The sequence below is a fragment of the Gymnoscopelus braueri genome (assembly GCF_963280865.1).
Source record: "Gymnoscopelus braueri genome assembly, chromosome: 21".
Taxonomy (NCBI): domain Eukaryota; kingdom Metazoa; phylum Chordata; class Actinopteri; order Myctophiformes; family Myctophidae; genus Gymnoscopelus; species Gymnoscopelus braueri.
The window spans coordinates 8,289,847-8,315,778 of NC_137623.1; the positions used below are offsets into that span (position 1 = coordinate 8,289,847).

The 25,932-nt window shown below is 40.0% G+C and overlaps 2 protein-coding genes across 2 annotated transcripts; both read right to left on the minus strand.

Annotated features, from left to right (window-relative positions):
• Nucleotides 1–2,587: 2,587 nt before the first annotated feature.
• On the minus strand, nucleotides 2,588–13,266 carry LOC308077175 (extracellular calcium-sensing receptor-like; the record flags this gene model as incomplete). The annotated part of the gene is made up of 8 exons (XM_080417774.1): nucleotides 12,994–13,266; nucleotides 11,138–11,224; nucleotides 9,064–9,333; nucleotides 7,691–7,897; nucleotides 7,009–7,284; nucleotides 5,886–6,113; nucleotides 4,016–4,139; nucleotides 2,588–3,492 (listed from the first exon to the last, which is right to left on the minus strand). The coding sequence occupies exons 1-8, from the start codon at nucleotides 13,252–13,254 to the stop codon at nucleotides 2,588–2,590; spliced, it is 2,358 nt and encodes a 785-aa protein (XP_080273900.1). The 5' UTR covers nucleotides 13,255–13,266.
• A 7,070-nt stretch (nucleotides 13,267–20,336) lies between these two features.
• Nucleotides 20,337–25,568, minus strand: LOC308077601 (uncharacterized protein; the record flags this gene model as incomplete). The annotated part of the gene is made up of 4 exons (XM_080418347.1): nucleotides 20,337–20,460; nucleotides 21,248–21,325; nucleotides 24,459–24,579; nucleotides 25,487–25,568. 4 exons carry the CDS (start codon nucleotides 25,566–25,568, stop codon nucleotides 20,394–20,396), a joined length of 348 nt encoding a protein of 115 aa, XP_080274473.1. The 3' UTR covers nucleotides 20,337–20,393.
• Between the last annotated feature and the right edge of the window lie 364 nt (nucleotides 25,569–25,932).

The window sequence follows — 25,932 nt, forward strand, 5'->3', positions numbered from 1 at the left end:
TTTGTCTGTGTATTTTATAGTAATACGTGTATATGGATATTTTTTTAGTTAGTTAGTTACTTAGTTAGTTATATGTTATGTTTTCTATTAAATTAAAAGCAGTAATTCGGTCAGAGATGCAAACATCTATCATAGCAAGTGCTACCCAAATTTCCTACAGACTTTTGGTGATTTTAGTCCTATATACTGTAGATAATAATAGAATAATGTGCAACAGGTCATTCTCTGTGGGTAGTACACAGGTATGCAAAAGCCAACTATGTATTTCGGTTTAAAATCAACAAACTTACCCTTTAGTTATTGTCTAACTGCATATTTTTTGAAGGCCTCTGCATCAACATGTTAAAGGTATTTTGTGTGATATATTCATGGTCAAAAGGCCTGAGAACAATATTTTTAGTTTAGTCATGTTTATTTCGAATATGTTAATAAAAACAGAAACACTTTTTTGAACTTTATTCAAAATCACAAAGAAAAACAATTCAACGGAATATCAGATTAAATATAGCAAAAACGAAACAAGAAAGAAAAACATAAATAAAACGTTTTTTTGGGCGGTGAAACCGCCCCTATAAGTGAGATTTGGAAAAATGTACATTTTCCTGCGCTGTGATCTGGGCCCAGGAAATTTGTAGAATTATCCTGCGCTGTGATTGGCCAATCACAGTCTATTCAGGACTGTGATTGGCCAGTGTCACATGACACATGTGCATAGCCCTATATAAGCAACCATAACTTGAAAAAAACCAAAAAAAATGTTTTTTTCAAGTTATGGTTTCGTCCATCATAAAGAGTGTTTCAATAAATGTATTTATCTTTTGTACATGATTGGTTGACTCCATTCAGTATTGTGATTAGCTAGCAAGACACCGCCCACTTCACACAGGGTGTGATTTTTTTTTTATTCAAGCAGACTGTGTCTGTATGCTGTCAGTCTTGTCAATTCTGCAAATGTATTGGTCACAGTCTAGGCGGGTGCATATATGAAAACAAAGCACCTTACCCAAAAAAAATTGGAACAAAAGGTTTCTCAACTGTTTTCTGTAGTGTGTGGTGTCCTGAATAACATACTAAAAGTCTACCAAAGTTTGATCACTGGAAAGGTGTTATTTTCAAGATGGCGTCCAAGATGCCCAAAAAATCCTTAAAACAGCCTAACTCCTTCATTATTTATCCTAGACAAGTACTTTTTGTGTCTAACCCTATGTGTTTGGGGCCTAGGAATCCAGTGGACTTGTCCAAATTGCAGAGATACAATTAGATCATTGTGAATTCCAATATTTAGTGTGTGACTCTATTAAAACCCTCTGAAATGGTCTCCCATTACATTACATTACATTACAGTCATTTAGCAGACGCTTTTATCCAAAGCGACTTAAAATAAGTGTATTCAACATAGGTAGGGAGCGAAAACTACTAATCACCAGAAGTCTTTAGTTCATTTTCTGCAAAAACAAGCAACCAAGAGTATACCTAGCGCTAAGGTAAAAGTGCAATATATCAGCTACCTATTTCGTTAAACAGATGAGACAAAATAGCTAAATCAAATGAGCAGGAGCTAAAACAAAGTGTATCGACTAAACAAGATCCAATAAACAATACAACAATAGAAAACAAGCGTTCGTACAACTAGTTAACAACAAGTAGGTCAGGCAGAGAGGAAGGGTAGTGTTTCCTGAAGAGCAGACGCTGGGAATGAGTTGGTTGGAAAGCCCATTTTTGGGATCTCATTCAAACGCAAAGACCGGGCAAAAACCCTTGCAGATGAGTCTAGCATCAAAGTTACCAAAGACCGAACCATTGATCCTGCTCTGTTGCTCCAACGATTTCTGATTATGTCAAAAACCGGAGACCTTTCACTGGAAGATGTAATGACCTATGAGTTCAGTCCATTCCCTGCAGCCCTGTTTGAAGCCAAAGAAATATTCCGCAAGGCTGACAAACCCCAACTAGCTCAGGCAGTGACTGAACTGTCAAGCGAGGAATCAAAGAAAACTATACTGGATTCTATCCCACCAACTGAACAGTATGTCCTTGATGGTGGCTCCCTGATTCATCGCCTGCCATGGAAAATGGGTGACAGTTATGGTGTCATTACACAGTCCTATGCTGACTTTACCATACACCAATATGGTGAAGCAGCTGTAATTTTTGATGGTTATAGTGACAGTCCTTCCATCAAAGACAATACGCATCAGCGACGTGGGCAAAACACCCACCCAATCGTTCGCTTCACTGCGAAAATTATGCAGTTAGACAATAACTAAAGGGTAAGTTTGTTGATTTTAAACCTAAATACATAATTGGCTTTTGCATACCTGTGTACTACCCACATAGAATGACCTGGTGCACATTATTCTATTATTATCTACAGTATATAGGACTAAAATCACCAAAAGTCTGTAAGAAATTTGGGTAGCACTTGCTATGATAGATGTTTGCATCTCTGACTGAATTACTGCTTTTAATTTAATAGAAAACATAATATATAACTAACTAAGGTGTTCAGCAATAAAATAAATATCCATATACACGTATCACTATAAAATACACAGACGAAAATGTTATTATAATATTATTTCTGCTCCTATGCACCACGACCCATGATGGACTTCTTAGTGTTTCTCTCAGGTTTTAAAAGCATTATATAGCACTTTGGTCCAAACAGTGCCACCAAAAGGCCAAAACTAGATGCTAAAATAGCAAATACCTCCACCACATCTGCATATTTGCCTGGGGAGCTGATATATGCTGGGATGAAGGCTATCCACACGGCACAGAAGATCAACATGCTGAACGTGATTAACTTGGCTTCATTGAAGTTGTCTGGCAGATTCCTTGCCATGAATGCCAGGACGAAACTGAGGAGTGCCAGTAAACCAATATAACCTAGTAACACAGCAAAACCAACTGTTGATCCCACTTCACACTCATAGACAATCTTATCACTGAGGTATTGTGTGTTTTTATGAGGAGTTGGTGAGGCAGATACCAGCCAGGCTGTACATATTATTGCCTGGATGGAAGTAAGAACCAGAACTGTTCCTCTCTGCTGCATGGCACTGAACCACTTCATGATGTCTGCACCCCCAGGCTTGGAGGCCCTGAACACAGCCAACACCACCATAGTCTTTACCAGGATACACGAGACGCACAGCACAAAGCTGATCCCAAATACCGCATGCCTCAGCTGACAAGTCCAGAGTCTTGGACGGCCAATGAATAGAAGTGAACACATGAAACACAGTTTGAGTGACAGCAAAAGTTGGAAGCTGAGTTCTGAGTTGTTGGCGCGCACCATGGGCGTGTCTCGATGATAGACGAAGATTCCCAGGACAATGGCACACATGAGTGTGCCCAACAATGAGATGGTTGTCAATGATATACCAAGGGGCTCGTGGTAGGACAGGAACTCCGTGATCTTGGGGACACAGTGGTCACGCTGGGGATTGGACCAGAAGTCCTCTGGACAACTGATGCATTCTGTGGAGTCTAACAAAGACACCAAGGTTAAATGGATAGACAAGTAAAGTATCATCCTAAAGCACAGTGACACACTTACTAAGGTTGGGCTACATGTAGCTTACAGTATATAGACTTTAGCACCACTATGCAGTGTGTGTGGTCAATACAGTTAAAAGGCCGTTATCATTCAGTGTTGGTATATCAATGTGAAAATGACAAATTTTTTACTTAGTCCAAATTTAAGCTGTGTTTTTGCCAAGGGACTATATAGATCTATAGTGGCAGTTGCAGTCCCAAGTCTGTCTGCACGTAGTTTGGGTTGTGAACGTCCTCGGGTGTGGACTTAGTAAACAGGGTATGGACTACTAAACAGGGTATAGACTTGTAAACAGGGTATGAACTAGTAAAGAGGGTATGAACTAGTAAACAGGGTATGGACAAAAGAAAACTGGGTATGGACAAAAAAACTGGTTGTGGACTAAAAACAGGGTATGGACTAAAGAGCTGGGTATAATGGACCAGTAAACCAGGTATGAAATAGTGAACCAACCTGTTTGATTGCTGATCTCTCCCTCAGAACAAGCAAAGCAGTCAAAGCAGCAGACAGGTTCTCCTTTCCTTCTGGCCTTCCAGGTTCCAGGAGAACAGCTCTCACTGCACACTGACTGAGGAGGCTACAGAGGAAAGTAACCATGATCAATTACAGTCTAAAGCAGTGATTCCCAACATGTGGGCCGAGGCCGCGAGGAGATCTTAAAACATTTCATTTAAAATAATGTCCTCCTACATTTGACATTTGACAGTATGAACATCAGGACAGAACATCAGGAACAGCAGGACAGACAACAGGACAAAATGAAATATCAGGAACATTAGGACAAACCATCACAGTCAACACACTCAGCTGTAACGTCTGAATACCAGCGCCCACACATCAGATGGGAGTAGTACCGTCTGAATACCAACGCCCACACATCAGATAGAGCAGTACCATCTGAATACCAGCATCTTCGCATGAAATAGAGTAGTACCGACTGAATACCATCGCCCACACCTCAAATAGAGTAGTAACGTCTGAATACCAACACCCACAGATCAAAACATTAGTATCGTCTGAATACCAGCACCCACAAATCAAATAGAGTAGTACCGTCTGAATACCAGTAGTACCGTCCGAAAACCAGCACATCAAATAGAGTAGTACCGTATGAAATACCAGCACACGCACACATCAAATAGAGTAGTGCCGTCTGAATACCAGCACCCACACATCAAATAGAGTAGTACCATCTGAATACTAGCACCAACACATCAAATAGAGTAGTACCGTCTGAATACTAGCGCCGACACATTAAATAGAGTAGTACCGTCTGGATACTAGCACCCACACATCAATTAGAGTAGTACCGTATGAATACCAGCACCAACACATCAAATAGAGTAGTACCGTCTGGATACTAGCACCCACACATCAAAAAGAGTAGTTCCGTTTGAATACCAGCGCCCCACATCAAATAGAATAGTACCGTCTGAATACCTACCAGCACACACACTCATCAAACAGAGTAGGCACCGTGGCGCTTATTCACACTGGGAAAAGGGTGTTTTCATTAGGACAGTGGTTCTCAAACTTTTTCATGTCAAGGACCCCCAAATTGATATATATTTGTCCGCGGACCCCCATCTGAAAATATTTTGAGCCAGGGACCCCTAGAAGAGAAGATTTGTGTTGCAAATGCAAAATGTTCAAAAGAATTAAGATTTTTCAAAAATGTTCAAAAATAGCAGATCTACAAGCTTGCAGCACGGCACGAAGTGACACGCTGTGAGCTTGTATATCTTATAAATGGATAAAGTGGTTAAAGGGAAAGACCACTCATTTTCAACATTGAACTATGTCTTTAATACACCTTAGAGCTGTAGCAGAAAAAAGTCCCCCCCCTCTATGTTGCCTAGATACTGGATAATTGATTGAGGTCATGTGATCAGTGACATACGCAGGGTGTACTTTTGGCTGGTCACTGATCACATGACCTCAATCAATTATCCTTTTCTAGGCAACACAGAAGGGGGGGGGACTTTTTTCTTATTTCCACACAACAGCTCTAAGGTGTATTAAAGACATAGTTCAATGTTGAAAATGAGTGGTCTTCCCCTTTAACTACTTTTGCTGAGGACCCCTTGGAACCACCCCAAGGACCCCTGGGGGTCCCCGGACCCCACTTTGAGAACCAATGCATTAGGATACCGATAATTAGGATTGATTGTTTGAGCATTAAAATAAACATGCTTTGAAAATGTGCACTGTCCTGTGATATTTACAAGTGAATCCTGATCCACAAAAGGTTGAGAACCACTGGAATCAAGTAAATGACATTCTCCTGAGCTCAACATGAGATATTTTAGAAAGCCAAAGTGACCTTTGTGGATTCAAAGCTCCAGAAGATTGTGTCTTCATCAAGGCTGAGTACTTCATCTCCGGAGGCCGACTTCTTGACCACGCCCACATTCTGAACCTGTACACTTCCATCAGGAAGCCACACCCAGTTCATGACGTCATAGAGTGGTAAAGGATCACCATTCTCATCAAAGGATACTTCATCGCCAAAGGATGTGGTGAAGTTGACCTTTTCCAGGTAGTACACAAGCTAGAATGGTGACGAGCGAAATTATGAAGGAAAAAAACTATAGTGTTGATTGTATACAGTAGTTTTTAGACACATTGACAGGGATTGCTGCACCCTTGCAATACTTACAACACAATAATCATCGACTCTAGTGTGTGTGTGTGTGTGTGTGTGTGTGTGTGTGTGTGTGTGTGTGTGTGTGTGTGTGTGTGTGTGTGTGTGTGTGTGTGTGTGTGTGTGTGTGTGTGTGTGTGTGTGTGTGTGTGTGGGGGGGGCGTTAATGGTACTGTTAGTGACATGTTTTAATTCAAATAAGTTAGCTCTGTATTCTAATAGTAGTCACTGCTGTAGAATGTTTGTTCCATAACAGGGGTCTCTCCAGCTCGCCAGCTCTTTAGTAAACAGAAAATAAATTCTCAGGTTGGAATACCAATTTCATTAATCATGAGAGGATAAGTGAAATTGGAAGTGATGAAACAAATAAATGAGCAGACACAACTGGAACTGGAACAATGTGCTAATACATGTTCTTTGTGAGGTTTGACTGATTTGACGAAATTCACCTTGAGATGTCTTTTCTGTTTATTAAAGAGCTGGAAAAAAGGGAAGACCCGTTACAGAACAACCGCTCTATAGCAATGCTTACTATCAGAGCTTTATCACATAAACCACAAACAAATATCACTTACAATATATATTTTTTTTTCTTTCAGCAGTACATCCCCCAGAGTTACTGCTCCAAACACTGATAAAGATTTGCTGCCAGGCTATTAGTATTACGATACATGACTATAAGAATATTAATAATAATATGGTCTGTCCATTTTTCTTGCTTTCACCATGTCATATTTAAATATTATTAATCACAATGTGAGTCCATCTAGAAACTTTAACAGAAACTGGATTCATATCCCACCTGCCATGGTTGTATTTTCTGCAAACTGGCACAGCTGTGCCCAGTGAAAGGCCCTCTTCCTGGCACACATTGCAGCATGTCATGGAGGGCATGGGCCAGAGCATACACAGCCTTGTACACATTATACTCATACCTGAGGTCTGACACTTCCAACAGCGTAGTTTCTACTGTTCCTAGATCCTCTTGTCCGGTACACACCCTTCCACCAGCATCCACCCACTCTGACGGAAGGGGTGCAAATTTACACTGAAATGTGTGCTCCCAAAACTGCCTCACCTGAAGAAATACATTGAAGACTTAACCAAGAATAAAATACAATGTGAATTATTTTAAAACAGACGTATTTTTTTTTATTGAATCTTAAAGGGATATTTCACCCCAATTTTTTTTTTCCCAACGATTAGTCACCCCATGGAGACTTGAATTAATGGATATTGTTTTGTTTTTGTCGCATTGCTAAGCCAATAATTTGGTAGGCAGCGGTTCCGGCAGGAGACACAAATGAGACTCTTTGTGTCTCCTACCGGAACCGCTGCCGGTCATCAATTATTGGCTTAGGAATGCGAGAAAAACAAAAAAATATCCATTAATTCAAGTCTCCATGGGCTGACTAATCGATAGAAAAAAAGTCATTTTGGGGGTGAACTTTCCCTTTAAATACTAAACGAAACAAAAGACTCACCAGGTTATTTTCATGTCTGTTGTCAGGATCATTGTCAGGATGTATCTTTAACAAGAAGTCCTTTAGACCTGGTATCTCTCCACGACGGATGGCGATACCCAAGGTGCCTCTCAGGGACGGCATGAAGTCAGGCCTCTGCAGTACAGTATATGTCGACCAGCCCTCACTGGCCAGCCATTGCAGACCCGTCACATTCTGCTTTACAACCTGTTGTGGGGAACAGAATATGTGTATGTGTTCGGTCCAGATGGCAAGGTTTCCCAAAGAGTGGGTCGGGACCCATGTTTGGGTTGCTGACCAATTTATATATATATATATATTATATATATATATATATATATATATATATATATATATATATATATATATTATATATATATATATATATATATATATATATATATATATATATATATATATATATATATATATATATATATATATATATATATATATATATATATATATATATATATTTCAAAAGATTTAAAAAGGTTTGAACAAAAAGGTCACAAATTCTCATCAATTAAAAACAATTCCAACATTTTCCAAAAGTATTTCATAAATAAAATTAAAAAATCTAATAATTTCCATAAATAAATTAAAATAAACGTTTAAGAAGTATTGAAAATAACAGATCTACAAGCTCACAACACGACGCGTTATGAGCTTGTAGATCCGCTATTTTCACTAGTTTGGGTCCCGGGCAAACGTCTTTTGGGTCTCGAGCTAAAATGTGTGGGAACCACTGGCCTAGAAGGTGGATTTGACCGGACTATGCACTTGACTTTATTACCTTAGTAATCATTCTCATAAATACTTTAAATCGCTAGTTTAAAGTCTTCTTTCAATTACCATACTGTATGTTGGTATGTTTAAAAAATATATATGTTTATAAAATGACATGGCATCTATTGATTGATAAAAAAATAAACATGCTTTGAGAATGCATGCAGTCCACCCATCTGATCATTGTGAAAGGCCACCATATTCCAATGGATCCAATGTAGTTATTATTCAGTCACAAGCTCTTGTTAATACTTTAAATTGGTTAAATATTCATAAAAACCAAGAGACAGACTTCATAATCATGTGTTATAGCAGTGAGATTTGGGGATGGTATGATTATTTGTTTGCTTATTGGGCAGAGAAGTACAGAGACCAAAGAAAAAGAAAAAGCAAAATAAGGCTTATTTTCTTAGAGAGAAAATAAACAATTGTTGACCATTGGAATTGTTGAACCTAGAGAGAGTGATTCAATTGCATTGCAATAATACATGCTTATGAAAACAAACAACAACAGCAAAGCAATTTCTCTTAACTTCAATAGGTCATCTCAGATTCCTTATATAAACATGTATCATAACCCCAACCTCCTCCAAGAGCTTGACCATATGGTTATCATAACCAAAAGCAATGACCACACGAGCTGTGGACGTCTTCATTACAGTGACAAGCCTCTGAAGCTCAGCCGGGTCACCGTCCATGGGCAGGACCTCCACGTATGCCAGACAAGCCAACCCGGACCGGTCCACCTCGGACTGGAAGGAACGGGCAGCGCTGTGTCCATAGTCATTATCAATAATCACCAAGCCAAACCAGGTCCACCCAAAACGCCTCATGACCTGGAGCATGGCTTGCACCTGATTGGATGAGGAATTGGATGGTCATGTTCTTATAGGCTAGATTATTCACATAGTGTTAAATGACTGAGGTCCCTATTTTCGCCATGCAGTGCCTTACCCATTTTCCCTAAAGTTCTTTGCCATTTTTTTTTATTTTTAAAAACATTTTCAAATAGTTCAACTAGCCGATCTACATCGACACGTTGTGAGCTTGTAGATTGGTTATTTGAACTATTTGTAAATGTTTTTTAAAAATAGTAAAACATGGCAAAGAAGTTTAGGGATAATGGGTAAGGCACTGGGGAAAATAGGGCCCTGACTCTCCTACACAGATTCCACAACGGGAAATGTCTAATCGTTCTCTTTTGTAGTGGTGTAAAGTAACTTAAGTACATGTACTCAAGTACTGTACTTAAGTTTTACTTCATTACTTTTACTTCTACCTCACTACACCTCAGAGGAAAATATTGTACTCCACTACAATTATATGAAAACTTTAGTGACTATAGTTACTATGAAGATTTTGATTATTATTACAAAACACACTAACCACTTCAGCTGTAGCCTAGATGTATTTCGGCCATTTGAAAATAGCCGATCTACAAGCTCACAAGCTCTCATTGTGAACTTGTAAATCGTCTATTTTCAAAATATTTTTCATACATTTTGAAGTTGTGAAATGGGACATTATGCACAATGAGTATACTGTTGGTACCTTAAGTATATTCTGATGCCAATGCTTTTGTACTTTTACTCAAGTACATTTTGAGTACGGAACTTCTATTTGTAACAGAGTATATCTACATTGCAGTACTGATACTTGTACTTGAGTAAAACGTGTGAGTACTTCTTCCATCGCTGCTCTTTTGACACTGTCAATAAAGGGGACTGCCTCTTTGGTGTTTCGCCTTTATTGCGTCTAAACCCTAACATTTAACTTCACTAAAACTATGGCCTAAACCCAACCCTATAATCCTAACCCTAACCTCACAGAAATTATGCCTAAACCTAACCTCGAAACCCTGCTGTACGCCTGGACGAAACACCAAAGAAAGAGACTCGCCCGTCAATAAAGACCTCCGGCTCCAGCAGTAACACACACAAGCAATAACAATAATAATAATAATAATAATAAACGTTATTTGTATAGCACCTTTCATGACATGACATGCAGCTCAACGAGCTTTACAGAGTAATAATATAATTACAGTTACAAATAATTTAACAATAAAGCAAATAAGAAAAGCAGAAGCATAAAACACATTAAAATTATAGCAAAGGGCAGTGAATCAGGCAATACAGTGAGGACATGTACAACAACACAGAGATTTAAAAATCAACCAAAAAATAAGCTAAAAGCAAGAGTGAAGAAGTAGGTCTTGAGCTGTGCTTTAAAGATATCCACAGAGGCTGCCTGTCTTAGGTGTAATGGGAGTTTATTCCACGCTGTCAGTCCGTAGAAGCAGAATGCTGCTTCACCGTGTTTTTTATATGTCATTGTAGGCACCTCGAGCAGGTCAGCACTTGAAGACCTGAGGGGCCGGTTTGGAACATATCTCTCGAGGCAGTCATAGAGGTAGGAAGGTGCCAGACCATTTAGAGCTTTATAAACTAGTAAAATAATTTTCAATTAAATAATAATCAATCCTAAAAACAACCGGGAGCCAGTGTAGTGAAGCTAGAACTGGAGTAATATGTTCTCTCATCTTAGTTTTAGTTAATGAGAGACAACATGCGGTATCGAGTACACTCACTAGAGGGAGGTATTTGTCAAGTGTGTGGAACCTGAACATGGCTGCATTTGTTTTGTGTAGCAGTTCACCTGGAAGGCATCGCTTGGGATTGTTCTGAAGAAAGAGGGAAACCGGTTCCGATCACTCAGACAGGCGCAGGTGGCCCCAGGACTGACCTAGAAAAGGTACAAAACATCTGAAATGTACGCTTTTTTTTTGTCTTTCTTCTTCTTTCAACAAATGTCCCCTGCAAGGAGAGAATACAAGCAATTATGAGACAATAATTCCTCTCCCCTCTCTCTCCAAAAGCATTTGAATGGACTCACTTTCAAATTGTTACCTTCAATTGGCTGGTCATATAACCGCAATTAACAGCCAGACTTTGCAGATAACAGAGAAATGTGAATGCCAGTAATATGTTCAGAATTACATACGGCCTCCTACGAGATCAGGGACATCTATTGTGCACACATGTTGCGATGCATTTTGTATTACAGTGTATAGTTGAAACGTTTATAACTGTGTTTACTAATGCTTAATAATGAATGAACAATGCTTTGCTAATGATGAAGTCATGATGAATTAAGCATTTACTAAATGCTTAACTCATGCTTAATAGTGTATAGTTATTATAAAGTGCTACCTATTGTTGTAACCTTATTATGTATTGATGACAGTGACTGATGTTTAAGGTTTAAGATTAGAATGTTATAATGCATTTAACATTATTAACGTAATACTGGAGTAAATGCACTTAGTTACTTCTGCTCTCAGGCCTGGGCAGAGAATCAAACCTCTAACACGGATGCGTTGCACTCTGACCTTCTGAAAACCTCCACCCTGCATTAAAGTTAATGTCTGCTCCACCCACATGCTCTGCCTGTATGTATGTTCTATGCCCTTTAACCCTATAAGACCGGGACCGCATCTCTGTCATTTTTAGATTTCTTTGGCTATTCAAAAATAGAAGATATACAAGCCCAGAGGGCGGCACCGAGTGCCCCGCTATGAGCTTGTAGATCTGCGTTTTTTTTCTTCAAATCGTGATTTTTTTTTTTGCAAATCTTTGTGAACCTTTGTAACTCAAATATTTGCTTCTGGGGCGTCCTTGGAACGAAATATTTTACTGTTAATGTTCGCTTTAAAAAAATATATATTCAAAGATTTGCACGCATTTTCAAGAATTTTCTAAAAAAATAGCAGATCTACAAGCTCATAGCGCGGCACTCGGTGCCGCGCTATGAGCTTGTAGATCTGCTATTTTTTGAATAGCCCAAAGAGATCTAAAATGACACAGATGCGTTCCCGGTCTTAAAGGGGTAAATGGAACTACAATGTTTATCACATTTGATATTTTGTAAATATAGTCAGTGGTGGAAAAAGTACTCAAATTCTTTACTTAAGTAAAAGTACCAATACTGCAATATAAATATACTCTGTTACAAGTAAAAGTGCAGAATTAAAAATGTACTTGAGTAAAAGTACAGAAGTATTGGCATCAAAATGTACTTAAACCAAAAGTAAAAGTACTCAAATGTTTGAAAATAGCAGATATACAAGCTCACAACGCGTCGCATCGCGACGCGTTGTGAGCTTGTAGATCGGCTATTTTCAAATAGCCTCGGTATAAAATAGGGCTAAAGTGGTTAATGTATGTTCTATAACATCATAATTTATATCTACAAAGTAACTAGTAACTAAAGTTTTCAAATAATTGTAGTGGAGTAAAAGTACAATATTTGCCTCTGAGATGTAGTGGAGTAGAAGTAAAAGTATTGGAAATTGGATATACTCAAGTAAAGTACAAATATCTCAAAATTGTACTTAAGTACAGTACTTAAGTAAATGTACTTAGTTACTTTACGCCACTGAATATAGTAAGTAACAAAAACTAAAGCACAATCGGTGATGGTGAAAGAAAGTGGGTTTCAAGGGATGAACTTACCATGGGCACTCTGTACAAACCTAGTATACTCGAGACGGCAATGGAATTGGTTGAGGACGCGCTCACTACTCCAAGCACCGGAGGAGAGCCGACGCAGCTGGTCTCGTTCGACTGAAACGGCTCCTCTCTCCCGCTGACCAATGACAGCGCGGCGCGGAACCCCACTCCCAGCACGATGCAGATGTCGTAGATGCTGTACCCCAGAGTCACATTGGGGAGCAGGCTGGGGTTTCCGTTGATCTCGTTCACCGCGAAAGCCATGGTCTGGGCCTCCCTGAACCATGGAGTGTAAAAACTAACACATATAATAATGTCACTGTAAACCTGGCTATCTTTGTAGAAATATGCAACATACTGTATGTTGTACCTACATACTATCAGTGGTGGGAAAAAGTACTCAAATGTTTTACTTAAGTAAACGTATCAATACTGCAATGTAGAAGTACTCTGTTACAAGTAAAAGTCCCAAATAAAAAAATGACTAAAATGTTTGAAAATAGCAGATCTACAAGCTCACAACGAGCTTGTAGATCGGCTATTTTCAAATAGCCACGGTATAAAATAGGGCTAAAGTGGTTAATGTATATTTTATAATGTTATAATTTATATCTGCAAAGTAGTAACTAAAGTTTTCAAATAATTGTAGTGGAGTAAAAGCACAACATTTGCCTCTGAGATGTAGTGGAGTAGAAGTAAACGTATAGACAGTTGGAAATACTCCAGTAAAGTAAAATGGTACTTGAGTAAATGCACTCAGTTACTTTACACCACTGCATACTATCTATCAAAACCGTTCCCTGTTCTCCTGCCTGCTGCTGTACCTGTGAAACTTACCCAGTGCAAATGGGCTCCTGTTGCTTTGAGGTGAAAGTCAGCTCGGTGAAGACGGGGCTGTAGTGGACGGGAATCAACCCGCCCAGAACAAAGTCCCCAGCCTTGTACATACTGTTAACATTAAACGCTGCCTGTAACTCACAGGAAGAGGAAGACGAGGTAGACAAAGGAGGGAACGAAGAGAATAATATCAAGGTCAAGTACATGTATGAAAGCAGGTGTATGTCTGGAGAAGCCCTCATGACTTGTCCTGCTCTGTCTAACACACCCCCCTCCCCTTTCTAAAGCCATTGTCCAGTTGCTACATTTTATACACAGTGCGGTGCCACCCCCCCTGTGCCACCTTATGCCACTATACGTGTAATCTTTCACACCACCCATCAGGGCCGTGCCATCCCCCTGTACCACCTTATGGCATTACGTAATCGTTTACGGCTCCCATCTGGTCAGAGGCGGTAGAGGCAGCGCTTGACGCAGCAAATCTTTCATCTCAAAATACTGTGTGTGTGTGTGTGTGTGTGTGTGTGTGTGTGTGTGTGTGTGTGTGTGTGTGTGTGTGTGTGTGTGTGTGTGTGTGTGTGTGTGTGCCTGCGTGCGTGCGTGCGTGCGTGCGTGCGTAAGTGGTCAGAATGGTGAACTTTAATATAAATAGTTTTCTTCATTACGAAAGCAGACCATTATATAATTATAATAATATATGCATATAATATAATATAATAATATATTTAAAATATATGAATATTTATATGCATCTATATATATATAATATATGCATATTGGTCCGTCTAAATAAGTTGACTTGAGATGATTCTCCTCTCTTTCTCTCCATTGTGTGCGTCCTGTGCTATAGGCTATAGCGGCCCGAACCTCTAGTCTAACAGAAAGGCAATCGGATACAGGTTTAGGGAGTCTGTAGCGCATGGATCCCCCACACTAGCACCCCTAGAAAGCAGGTGTACTTTTCGGGGAGTTAGTCTCACACCCGAGGCCCAGTGGATATAATATCTGAAGACCGCCTTTGCTCTTCCCACTTCCTTATCATTTATGTGCCTTGGAGGTCAAATGGTTCTTCGTGTAAGGGACGAGGACAGTGAAATAGAGGATATAGGTTATAATTTGGGGTCCACGGTAGCAACCGGACACTGGACATACTGTAGAAACTAACCAAATAATATTCCCTGAGGGCTAAGGGCCAGTTAGCATGAAGTCCATTTGATCCGAGAGTCCTACAGCCGACGATTAATGAACTTGTCGGTGCCAACGGGCAAGTCCTAGTTTGACTTCTGGGGGCGGCCCGTTTTAAAAACCCTATTCGGGGTTCCTGTCCTGAACCAACTTTTAACACATGTCTATCTAACTTACATTTTGTTTGTGGTAGCAAAAAGAGAAGAAAAATAAGGAAAAAAAACAGCTAATGTCAGTTAATTGTGTCCCCTAGAGCAGCCTTTTCAGGCTGCAGCCCCCAAAGTAATCATATTTGAACCGGGGACCCCCCTAAATAATCATATTTGAACTGGGGGCCCACCAAAATAAGGCATTGAGGCATTGTGAGCTTGTAGATCAGCTATTTTCACAATCGTTGCCTCTTTCTTATATTATTTGACAATTTGGCCAATGTTTGACCAGTTTTTATAAAATAGTATTGTTTGTTGATTACTTTTGATGCAGTAATGATCTTTCACGTCTTTTCTTTTCTTATTTTTAGGTATTAAAACGGTCTGAAATTGTCACTTTACTGTCATCTGGGGACCCCCCCAAAAAGCATGTGAGGTCTCCCCTGGGGGTCCCGACCCACAGGTTGAGAACCACTGCCCTAAAGGAACAGGTTGTTTGTAAGCTCCAGCACCTGGAAAATTGCCAGTGAGTCGGCAAACACTTCACTCAACTAGAGAATGATGCAATCTCTCAGCTCTCATTGTTAGAACTGGGCGGACACGATTAGAGAGAACTGCATTGCGGAACCAATCAAAAGGCTGTATGGGTGGTCCTTCACATTGGGGTGGTGATATGATTGGTTCCTAAAGCAGTGGGCGTAGCTTTGTGTTCTCGCCGGTGTTCTTGTCACTGCCTTGCATTCAGTAGTGTCCAGACGTATCGGTAGGCAGACATTCTCTAATCGTCTGGCAACAACAGACCATACCCAGGTGGTTACAAATGAAACGTGAGCCGGCCAAGTAAAGATAGAGTTGCGTGTTTACCGGTGATGACATCTGGCCCAGGGGTGATGAAACAGGTGCAATGTTGGAAGATGATTAATTTTAAGGTCCAATGAGACCATTGAGCCTTCATAACATGCTAACATGAATTAACAAGGACACAGGTGTGCCATGTTTACAACCACTGTAGCTTGGTCTATATTTTTTACAGTGTCATAACTATACACCAATACAGTTATAACAAAATAACAAAATAGCCCAACTGTAGATACATGAAACTAAACTACAGTATGACCAGTGGGCTTCAGATCGGGAAAACAATTGTTATGATGAGATATATTGTTTTCTCCACCAGGCCGTAGCTGAGACTGTGTATTGTCCATGCGTCCTGAGTGCGTGCGTGCGTGTTCGTCCATCCATCTGTGGACAGCTAATCTCTGCCACTGTTGGACCTATTGGCTTGAAACTGTGCACACACACTTTCTGGAGGCCAGAGCAAAACCAGTAGCCCCATTTTTCACATCGGCTTGTTATAGCGCCACCAGGAGGCCGATTTTTGCAAAACACATTGTTGGCTGTTACTCCTACAGATTTTGTCCTTCCTGATTGGCTAAGATTGGCTTCCAAACTTACAGTAGGCCAGTTTTGAATAAAATGCCTCGAATCATGAATGCAGCGTCTGATTGCCGTGAAACTTTGCTCCCACATTGCCACTAGGCCATGGGTGAAATGCCACCCTACATTTTTTAAATCAGCCTCATGGTGGCGCTATAACAGGCTGATTCACGTTTTTACCTATAACCGGACAGGCATGAAACTATGCACGCACACTCCCTAGAGGCCAAGGAAAACCCTCTGCCCTGCATGTTTCACATCTGCCTTTTATAGCGCCACCAGTAGGCCGATTTTAGCAAAACAAATATTTGATACTACTCCTACACATTTTGTCCAAACATATATAACATTTAGTTCATAATTACTAGATTTTTGCTTTTTAGATTTGTGTGGCACCTTGTGTGGCTATTCTGATTGGCAGACCCCTGAAAAGGGCCACGTTTGGTGCGGATCAGAGCAACGGTGCGCCTCGCAGGTCCAGATGTTACATTTGTGACCGCGGTCCACGGTCGGTCCACCCATCTCTAGACAATTTTCACATAGGACAGCAAGTGTTCAATTTTGTAAAAATAAATGGTAAGTCAATCCTCTTAAATGTTTTATTCTTTGTTGGTACAGCACAAACTACAAAATGTGATAGTTAAACACCATAATAATCATTATACAATATCTTACACAACCATGATATAAGGTATATAAACCTGTATATAAACCTACCCCCAAAGGTAATTTAGCTATAATACAGAAATGGATATTGAAGCAATATTTTAACCTGACACAAAACATGGCATGGGAATGGTTTTCATGTCTTTAGCTATAAGTTTACAGCATGTCCCTAAAGCTAAAAGATATTTCTATCTTGTCTTAGGGCTCCTCTGTTTCCAATGTCCGCTCCATCAAGTTGATAGTGTAGCTGCAACAATACTATGCAACCACAGGATGGTGAAAGTTGACAGGTATAGTTTACAGTCTATTGTCTGCCATGAAATATGAGGCAAATATGTACAAAGTGTGTAAATAAATATTCCCCTGGGCCTACAGGTGAATCGAGCACTTTTGCAAAGTGGGTCCTGTGCAAATCTTTATTTATGTTTGTCTTGAGCATTACGTTTAACCCATTAAGACATTTTAATGCCTTCTAAATCCTGACCTAAGTGTTCTGAACTTGTATTATGATATCATATTAATAATAATAATAATGATAGCTTGAATTTATATAGTGCCTTTCATAAACCAAGGACGCTTTACATCAGAACAATGAACAACTAACAGACAAATGAACAAACAAACAACAAACAACTATATGCCATAAGCCTGAGAGAATAGGTGTCTTTTCAAGGCAGCTTTTTTTATTATATTATATTATATTATATTTATTAAAAAATTACAAAAACATGATGTTGCTATATACTGTACATAGCAACAAGAACCCCAACAGGGGTTCCCGACTTGAAACTTGTTACGTAATGGGGTTGCCGACTTGAAACTTGTTACGTAATGGGGTTCCCGACTTGAAACTTGTTACGTAATGGGGTTCCCGGTCTAAATGGGTTAATTATTATAAGCATAAATATAAATGTATGACTAAGAGTGACCAGACGTCCTTAAAAACTTGGGACAATGTTACATGAGTCGATAAGAACTGATAAGAAGCTTAAAACACGTACTGTACAACAATTAATTAGTTTATAGAAATTGGTTCTAAAATGTATAAATGGGGAATGGGACAAGTTATCCCCTAAACATAGTGCTTAGTTCTCCCCCAAAAACATGGTGTCCAGAGGGCCAGTTGCACCACCTCACACTAAGTTCAAACTTAGCCTAGTTATAGCTTAAACACATTCAATCCGGGAAAGTATCTCTGTCATTTTAGATTTCTTTGGCTATTCAAAAATAGCAGATATACAAGCTCATAGCGCGGCACGAGTGCCGCGCTATGAGCTTGTAGATCTGCTATTTTTGAATAGCCAAAGACATCTAAAAATGACAGAGATACTTTCCCGGCTAAATGGGTTAAATGGCTTTTTAAAAGCCATTTAAGCCATAACTAGGCTAAGTTTGAACTTAGTGTGAGGTGGTGCAACTGGCCCCAGGTCTCACCAAAAACCCAGGACCTGTTCTGCCATCATGTGCCCGATACTCTGGTAATCCTTATTATACGGTTGTCAAAATGTCCCTGCCGCAGTGTACCTCTGTTCAACCAGTCCTGACTGTCATGTTACTTCCTGTACACCTGTTGTCATTTAACCCATTAAGACAGGGAACGCATCTGTGTGTCATTTCTAGATTTCTTTTCTTTGGCTATTCAAAATCTAGATCTACAAGCTCATAGCACGGCACCGAGGGCCGCGCTATGAGCTTGTAGATCTACTTTTTTTTATCGTGAAAATTCGTGAAAATCTTTGAATATATATATATATATATATATATATATATATTATAATTTTTTTAAGCAAACGTTTGCAACTCAAATCTTATTGCTTCTGGGGATTGTACAAATGTCTTCTAAATCCTAAAAAAAACATACGGTGCTATAATATCAGTGATGCTCAAACTTTTGCAAGGACCTCCCAAAAATATATATTTGGCCGCGGACCCCCATCTGAAAATATTTGGTTCCAGGGACCCCCAGAAGCAAAGATTTGAGTTAAAAATGTAAAAAAGATTTGGACTCATTTTCGCGATTTGTTTCCAAATAATTGCAGATCTACAAGCTTGTATAGATCTGCTATTTTTGAACGGCCAAAGACATCTTAAAAATGACACAGATGCGTTCCCTTCCCGGTCTTAATGGGTTAGGCGTACAGTATGTAGGCCAGGGGTGACGCCATGGCAGACTGGTTATAGGTGTGCGTGCCATGTGGGCTCGCTGGTGCCTGGCAGGGTGCCAGAGCCAGTGAAGGGCCCATGGATTAAGGCTAAAAATTACAAACTCACTGACTGAAACATTCCTAAAGCGAAGCCGTGTGTAATATTGTTCCTGCTGTTCTAGTACATACCGCCAAAACAGGTGAAGAATTGACACATTGAGTCGTTAACCTTTGCGTTAACCTTTGAAATATCCGAGACAATTTTTCGAGTTTTATGGACGATGCCTCTGAACATTGCTAGTTTGCAATGGTGTAGAGTAACTAAGTACATTTACTCAAGTACTGCACTTAAGTACAATTCTGAGGTACTTTTACTCTACTGGAGTATTTCCAATTTTCAGTACTTTTACTTCTTACTTCTTCAAATATTGTACTTTTACTCCACTACAATTATTTGAAAACTTTAGTTACAAGTTACTTTGTAGATTTTGATTATTATTACAAAACATACATTAACCACTTCAGCCCTATATACATTTCGGCCATTTGAAAATAGCCGCTCTACAAGCTCAAAATGCGTCGTGATGCGACGCATTGTGAGCTTGTAGATCAGCTATTTTCAAAAGATTTTATACATTTGAAAACTTGTGAAATGGAACATTCTGCATAACGAATACTTTAACTTTTGGTACTTTTAAGTATATTTTGATGCCAATACTTTTGTACTTGAATTCTGGACTTTTACTGAGTATTTCTATATTGCAGTATTGGTACTTTTACTTAAGTAATACATTTGAGTACTTTTTCCACCACTGTGTGTGTGTGTGTGTGTGTGTGTGTGTGTGTGTGTGTGTGTGTGTGTGTGTGTGTGTGTGTGTGTGTGTGTGTGTGTGTGTGTGTGTGTGTGTGTGTGTGTGTGTGTGTGTGTGTGTGTGTGTGTGCGCGTGTGCGTGTGCGTGTGTGTTGTAAGTCATTTTTGGAGCCTTCATGTCCGGGTCTTCTGCAGACGCTGGCTTCCTCCTGCCTTCTGGGGTTTCCTGGGTCTGGGTGCGCTGCAGGGGAGGTGACAGAGCCGGTGAGGCCACATTATTCTGCTGCTATAGAATGGATTAACTCATTCAAACCTGAGGCCAATTCTACAAATGCCCTCTAAATCAGTAGTTCTCAAACTTTTTCATGCCAAGGACCCCCAAAATTATACGTATTTGCCCCCCCAGAAGAGAAGATTTGTGTTAGAACATTTACTTTCACGATAGCAGATATGCAAGCTCGCAGCGTGGCACAAAGTGACATGCTGTGAGCTTGTATATCTGCTATTTTTGAGAACCCCTGTTCTAAACTACTGTTCTTAGTGAAACTTGAGCTGGGCCCATAACTTCTGCCCGGCGCAATATGCAGCGCTCGCGGAAACACACATGAATGGCACAGGTGTCATTTTTAACAATTGCACCCCCGTCGTTGTGTAAATATAAAATGATCTTGTGCCTGTTTAGCGCTCTTGAGTGTCTTGCTGTGTTGGTCTTAAAATGAAGTGTGGTCGGCGGCGGCGTAATCTTATGCCCAGATCTTGCACTGTTTTCCTTAGTATTCATGCAGCACAACATTGGATTAAGATGTCACATGAGATGCGGGATGGTTGTGTATGCACGTGTGCGTACTCTTTTATAGGAATGTATTTTGGAATATGGGTTAGGTTTAGGGCTAAGACTAGTGTTAGAATTAGGCTCAGTGTGTGTGTGTGTGTGTGTGTGTGTGTGTGTGTGTGTGTGTGTGTGTGTGTGTGTGTGTGTGTGTGTGTGTGTGTGTGTGTGTGTGTGTGTGTGTGTGTGTGTGTTTTACCACAGAGTTTTGAGCAGTCTGCGCATCTTTCTGAGTGTCGGATCCGCACACAGCTTGCGCTTTTTCAATGTCACGATCCTGAGACACAAATGAACAAAAAACAAACACCTTTAGCACCATATATGGACATTCGGTCACCTATAGCACCACGTTCACTTCTTATTAGTCTCTCATATATCGTTGCTGTCGGGCAGAAAGAAATGAATGCCCTACTTCATCGTATAAGAGTAAAATAGCCAATCTACAAGCTCACAGTGCGTCATGGTGCAACGTGTTGTGAGCTTGTAGATCCGCTATTTATTCACTTTTATTGTCCATGGGATTTTATAAATATTGAACAATTAAATAATAACTACATTGGATCCATTGGAACAAAGGTTCCACCCGACATCGACGATATTCCCAATAGGCTCTATGCACAGCAGCCATATTGGAAACAAATTGGGCCACTTCTTGCTTCCTTCACAGGTGATGCTGATTAAGGTTGTGTTCCATTCTGGTCAAACAGAGTCAGGGTGCAGATATTGCGCATGTTGGCCCACTGGAAACACTCTGCTACACCAGTGGGTCTCAAAGTGTGGTCCAGGGACCCTCATGGTCGTGTGTAACTCTGAGAGTGTACAAACGGAACCAAATGGACCCGTACGTTTTTCTCCAAAATGGCTGCTGTGCATAGAGCCTATTGCATCTCACCTGTAGAGCTCATTAGCAACATCAGCAAAGACAATCGAACATGTAAAGAAGAGGCACAAGAGAACAGAAGGTCAAAACAAAAAAAAAGAGTAAAGGGGTGATAACCTAATGGGTCAATTTTTACACTCTCAGGGTTAAATTGATACTCAGCATTTTTGCTGTGATGAGGTTGATGAGTTGGGCTTGTGAATTTAAATTTATGGACTCTGAATTCTACTATTCTGATGTGGAACGCCCTACCACCAGCCATCAGAAAGTGTGACTCCCTACCCTCCTTCACAACTGCCAGAAAAGATAACCTGTCTGCAATTTACAACTGGACCTAGACCAGTCATCTAGCTTGCCCGCCACTGTATGTAAATATACTTTTACTGCTCCTCCTGGTATTCATGATTTATTTTATAGTCTTTATATGTCTTGATGAATTGAATACATAGGACCACAATGGAAACAAGCCCTTAGGCCTTTTTGTGTTTTCCTTGTAGCATTATTGCAAAACTGTACATCTTGCAAACTGTAAAGTGTTCAATCAATCAATCAAACTCACAAACCTGCCTGGGAGAATGTATGGGACTCCCCTAATCCCCTCCCCTAATCAGCAACGGAGTTGTTTCAGTGGCCAATCAGAGAAAACTATGAGTTGTGGCATCTAGATATGAATGGCTGTAACTGTGTGACTGTCTGTGAGAGGTCCATATCCTGGGGGGGAACATTGGCCAACAATAGCTGATCTACAAGCTCACAACGCACTACGTTGTGACGTGTTGTGATGCGTTGTGAGCTTGTAGATTTGGTGTAGATGAGAAAAAAAAAACAGTCCAAGTACAGAGCCAACTCAGGCCCAGTGTACTAAGTGCTACTGTATCTATAAAAAGAAATTGGCAGCTCCCCTGTAGTAACTATGAGGACCCCCCTATGGGTCTCGGACCCCCTGTTGAAGACCCACGTTCTAGAGAGTGTAAGTGGTTAATGAATGTTGAGAAGAGTCCCAGAGCAAGAGAGAGAGAGAGGGAGAGAGAGAGAGAGAGAGAGAGAGAGAGAGAGAGAGAGAGACCAAAAATAAGTGGTGAGTCAATCCTCTTTAATATTTTATTCTTTGTTCTCTGGTACAGCACAAACTACAAAATGTGATAGTTAAACATCATAATAATCATAATACAACATCTTACATAACCATCACATAAGGTATATAAACAGCCTACCCTCAAAGGCCATTTAGCTATATAATACATAAATTGATATTGAAGCAATATTTTAGCCTGACACAAACCATGGCATGGGAATGTGTTCATGTCTTTAGCTATAAGTTTACAGCATGCTCCCTGAAGCTAAACTATATATCATTGATTTAATTCATCATTACTATCTGGTCTTAGGGTAGTACTCTGTTTCCATGCCCTCTTCATCACATTTATAGTGTAGCTGCAACAATACTATGCAACCACAGCATGGTGAAAGTTGACAGGTATAGTTTACAGTCTATTGTCTGTATGTTTCTCCTCCATGAAATATGAGGCCCGATTGTTCATGTACAAAGTGTGTAAATCACCCTGAGCCTACAGGTGAATCGGGCACTTTTTCAAAGTGGTTCCTGAGCAATTTGTTACGGAATCTTTGTCTTGAGCATTACGTTTAATTATTATTTGAAGCATAAATATAAATGTGACCAGACGTCCTGAAACGACTGAGATTGGCAGTCGAATCAGTCTGATTCAATGCCAATCTCTCAGTCAAATCATGCAAAAAAAATTGTTATGCAATAGAGGAACATTCCATTTGGGCTGTAGGGGTGCTTAGTGTCTGATTTAACATATACTATTGGTTTCTCCCAATAAATCATGATGTATATCCTATTTTTGGCAAACTATTAGTTAATTAATATAAGAAACTAGGCCAATCTCTCAGTCGAATAATTCAAATAATAATAATAATAATAATCGTCCCACAACTAACTGTGTGACTGTCTGTGAAAAGGTCATGGGTTGCAGTGACCACTTGAAACACAACATCCATATCCTGGGGGGAACATTGGCCAAAAATAGCTTGAAGACCCACGTTCTAGAGAGTTTAAGTCAGCGGTGGGTAACTTTGATGATGGAGAGGGACACACTCACTCCAGAGGGCCACATTGCACATACTGTCTCTCCGTATTTTAACTTTTTTCGCCATTCTATGTCACACAAAAGTAGCAAAAATAGCCAATCTACAAGCTCAAAACGGGACGCGTTTTGAGCTTGTAGATCTGCTATTTTTGCTATTTTAGAATTCAAATCCTGATTTTTTTTTGTTGCAATTTTTTAATTGGAATCCTATTGTAAGATTTGTATTGAATTTCAAATGCATTTATTTATACTTATCCCGCCAGTTGCCCATGTATGGTTTAAGTGGTTCATTTATGTTGAGGAGAGTCTCAGAAGGAGAGAGAGAGCGAGAGAGAGAGAGAGAGAGAGAGAGAGAGAGAGAGAGAGAGAGAGAGAGAGAGAGAGAGAGAGAGAGAGCGAGCGAGCGAGCATCTCACACTGCGTTAATGTTGCATCCTTCCTTGATGGTCTGCTCGACACATGTCACCGAGCCCCTTCGTTTCTGCAGAGAACTCACTGCATGCAGTTTGGAGAAAGCAGTGCAACAGCCACGTGGTGCTACACACACACACACACACACACACACACACACACACACACACACACACACACACACACACACACAGAAGTAGGAACACAATATCTATCCAGGGTGAAAGGCAACGCGTCTTTGCCAGTCATCTTCAAGGCATTTTGCATAGTTAGATGAACTTTTGGTTTATAGGCTCTAAGCCTGATTCATGATTATTATTTCTTTCTTAAAACTGTCTCATCACACACTGGCGGAAATAAGCAGTAGGTATATATATATATATATATATATATATATATAATATATTATATATATATATTATATATATATATATATATATATATATATATATATATATATATATATATATATATATATATATATTTAGAAGAAGTCTTAAGTCGTATTTTTCAAAATATGTTTTTGTACAAAGCTCATTATATTCATCCTTTCACAGACCAATGGCGGAGGAAACCATCAATGCACCAACCTGCTCATTGCGAGGTGTGACTTGCTCAAGGACACAAGCAGCCAGGAGAAGCCAGGCAGGGACTGACTGAACCAGGAACCTTTTAGATTCCAAGACAGCCAGACTCTGATGCCCCATACACGTGGGTTTGAACTTGTGTGCACCCTGTTTTTTGCAAGGTATACAGTATACCTCACAGTATACAGGTATAAGTGTGCCGCCAGTATGCATAGAGCTTGACTTGACCTTGTGTTAGGATACAAGGTCCTACCACAAGGACCCGATAAAAGTATGTTATCACTTTATCCTTTGCTAGGCAAAGGATAAAGTGATAACATACTGTACTTTTATCCCTGTCCGTTAAAGTCTACAGAAAAAATAAAAAAATATGTTTTCTCTGTCACACTTTAGTGTGTAGTTTAAGATATTTAGGCTCACTTTACTGAAAGCAAACTTCTTCTTACCTGCTGCCTGAGCCTGAGTGGTGGTGGCGGCCATAACGTTCAGCCCGAGGAGAGCCAACAGAAGAGCAGAGAACAGCGTCATTTTACCAGAGAGGACAAACAGTGAGATGCTGGATGTCTGAGTGAAGGAGAGACTGTCTGGGAGGAAGAATGCATCGTATTGTATTATATTGGACACACCTGAGAGTCATTGCCGGGAAAGAGGAGGGTTCACGGCCTTCATTGTTGTGTATGTGTGTGTGTGTGTGTGTGTGTGTGTGTGTGTGTGTGTGTGTGTGTGTGTGTGTGTGTGTGTGTGTGTGTGTGTGTGTGTGTGTGTGTGTGTGTGTGTGAATGGAGCGCGCTTGCATGGCTCCATGTCACTCAGTTACTATGAGAACCCAATTCAAGAGGGTGCTTTCCACTAATTTAATATTTGCACAGTATAAGGAAAGTGGGAGTGTTCT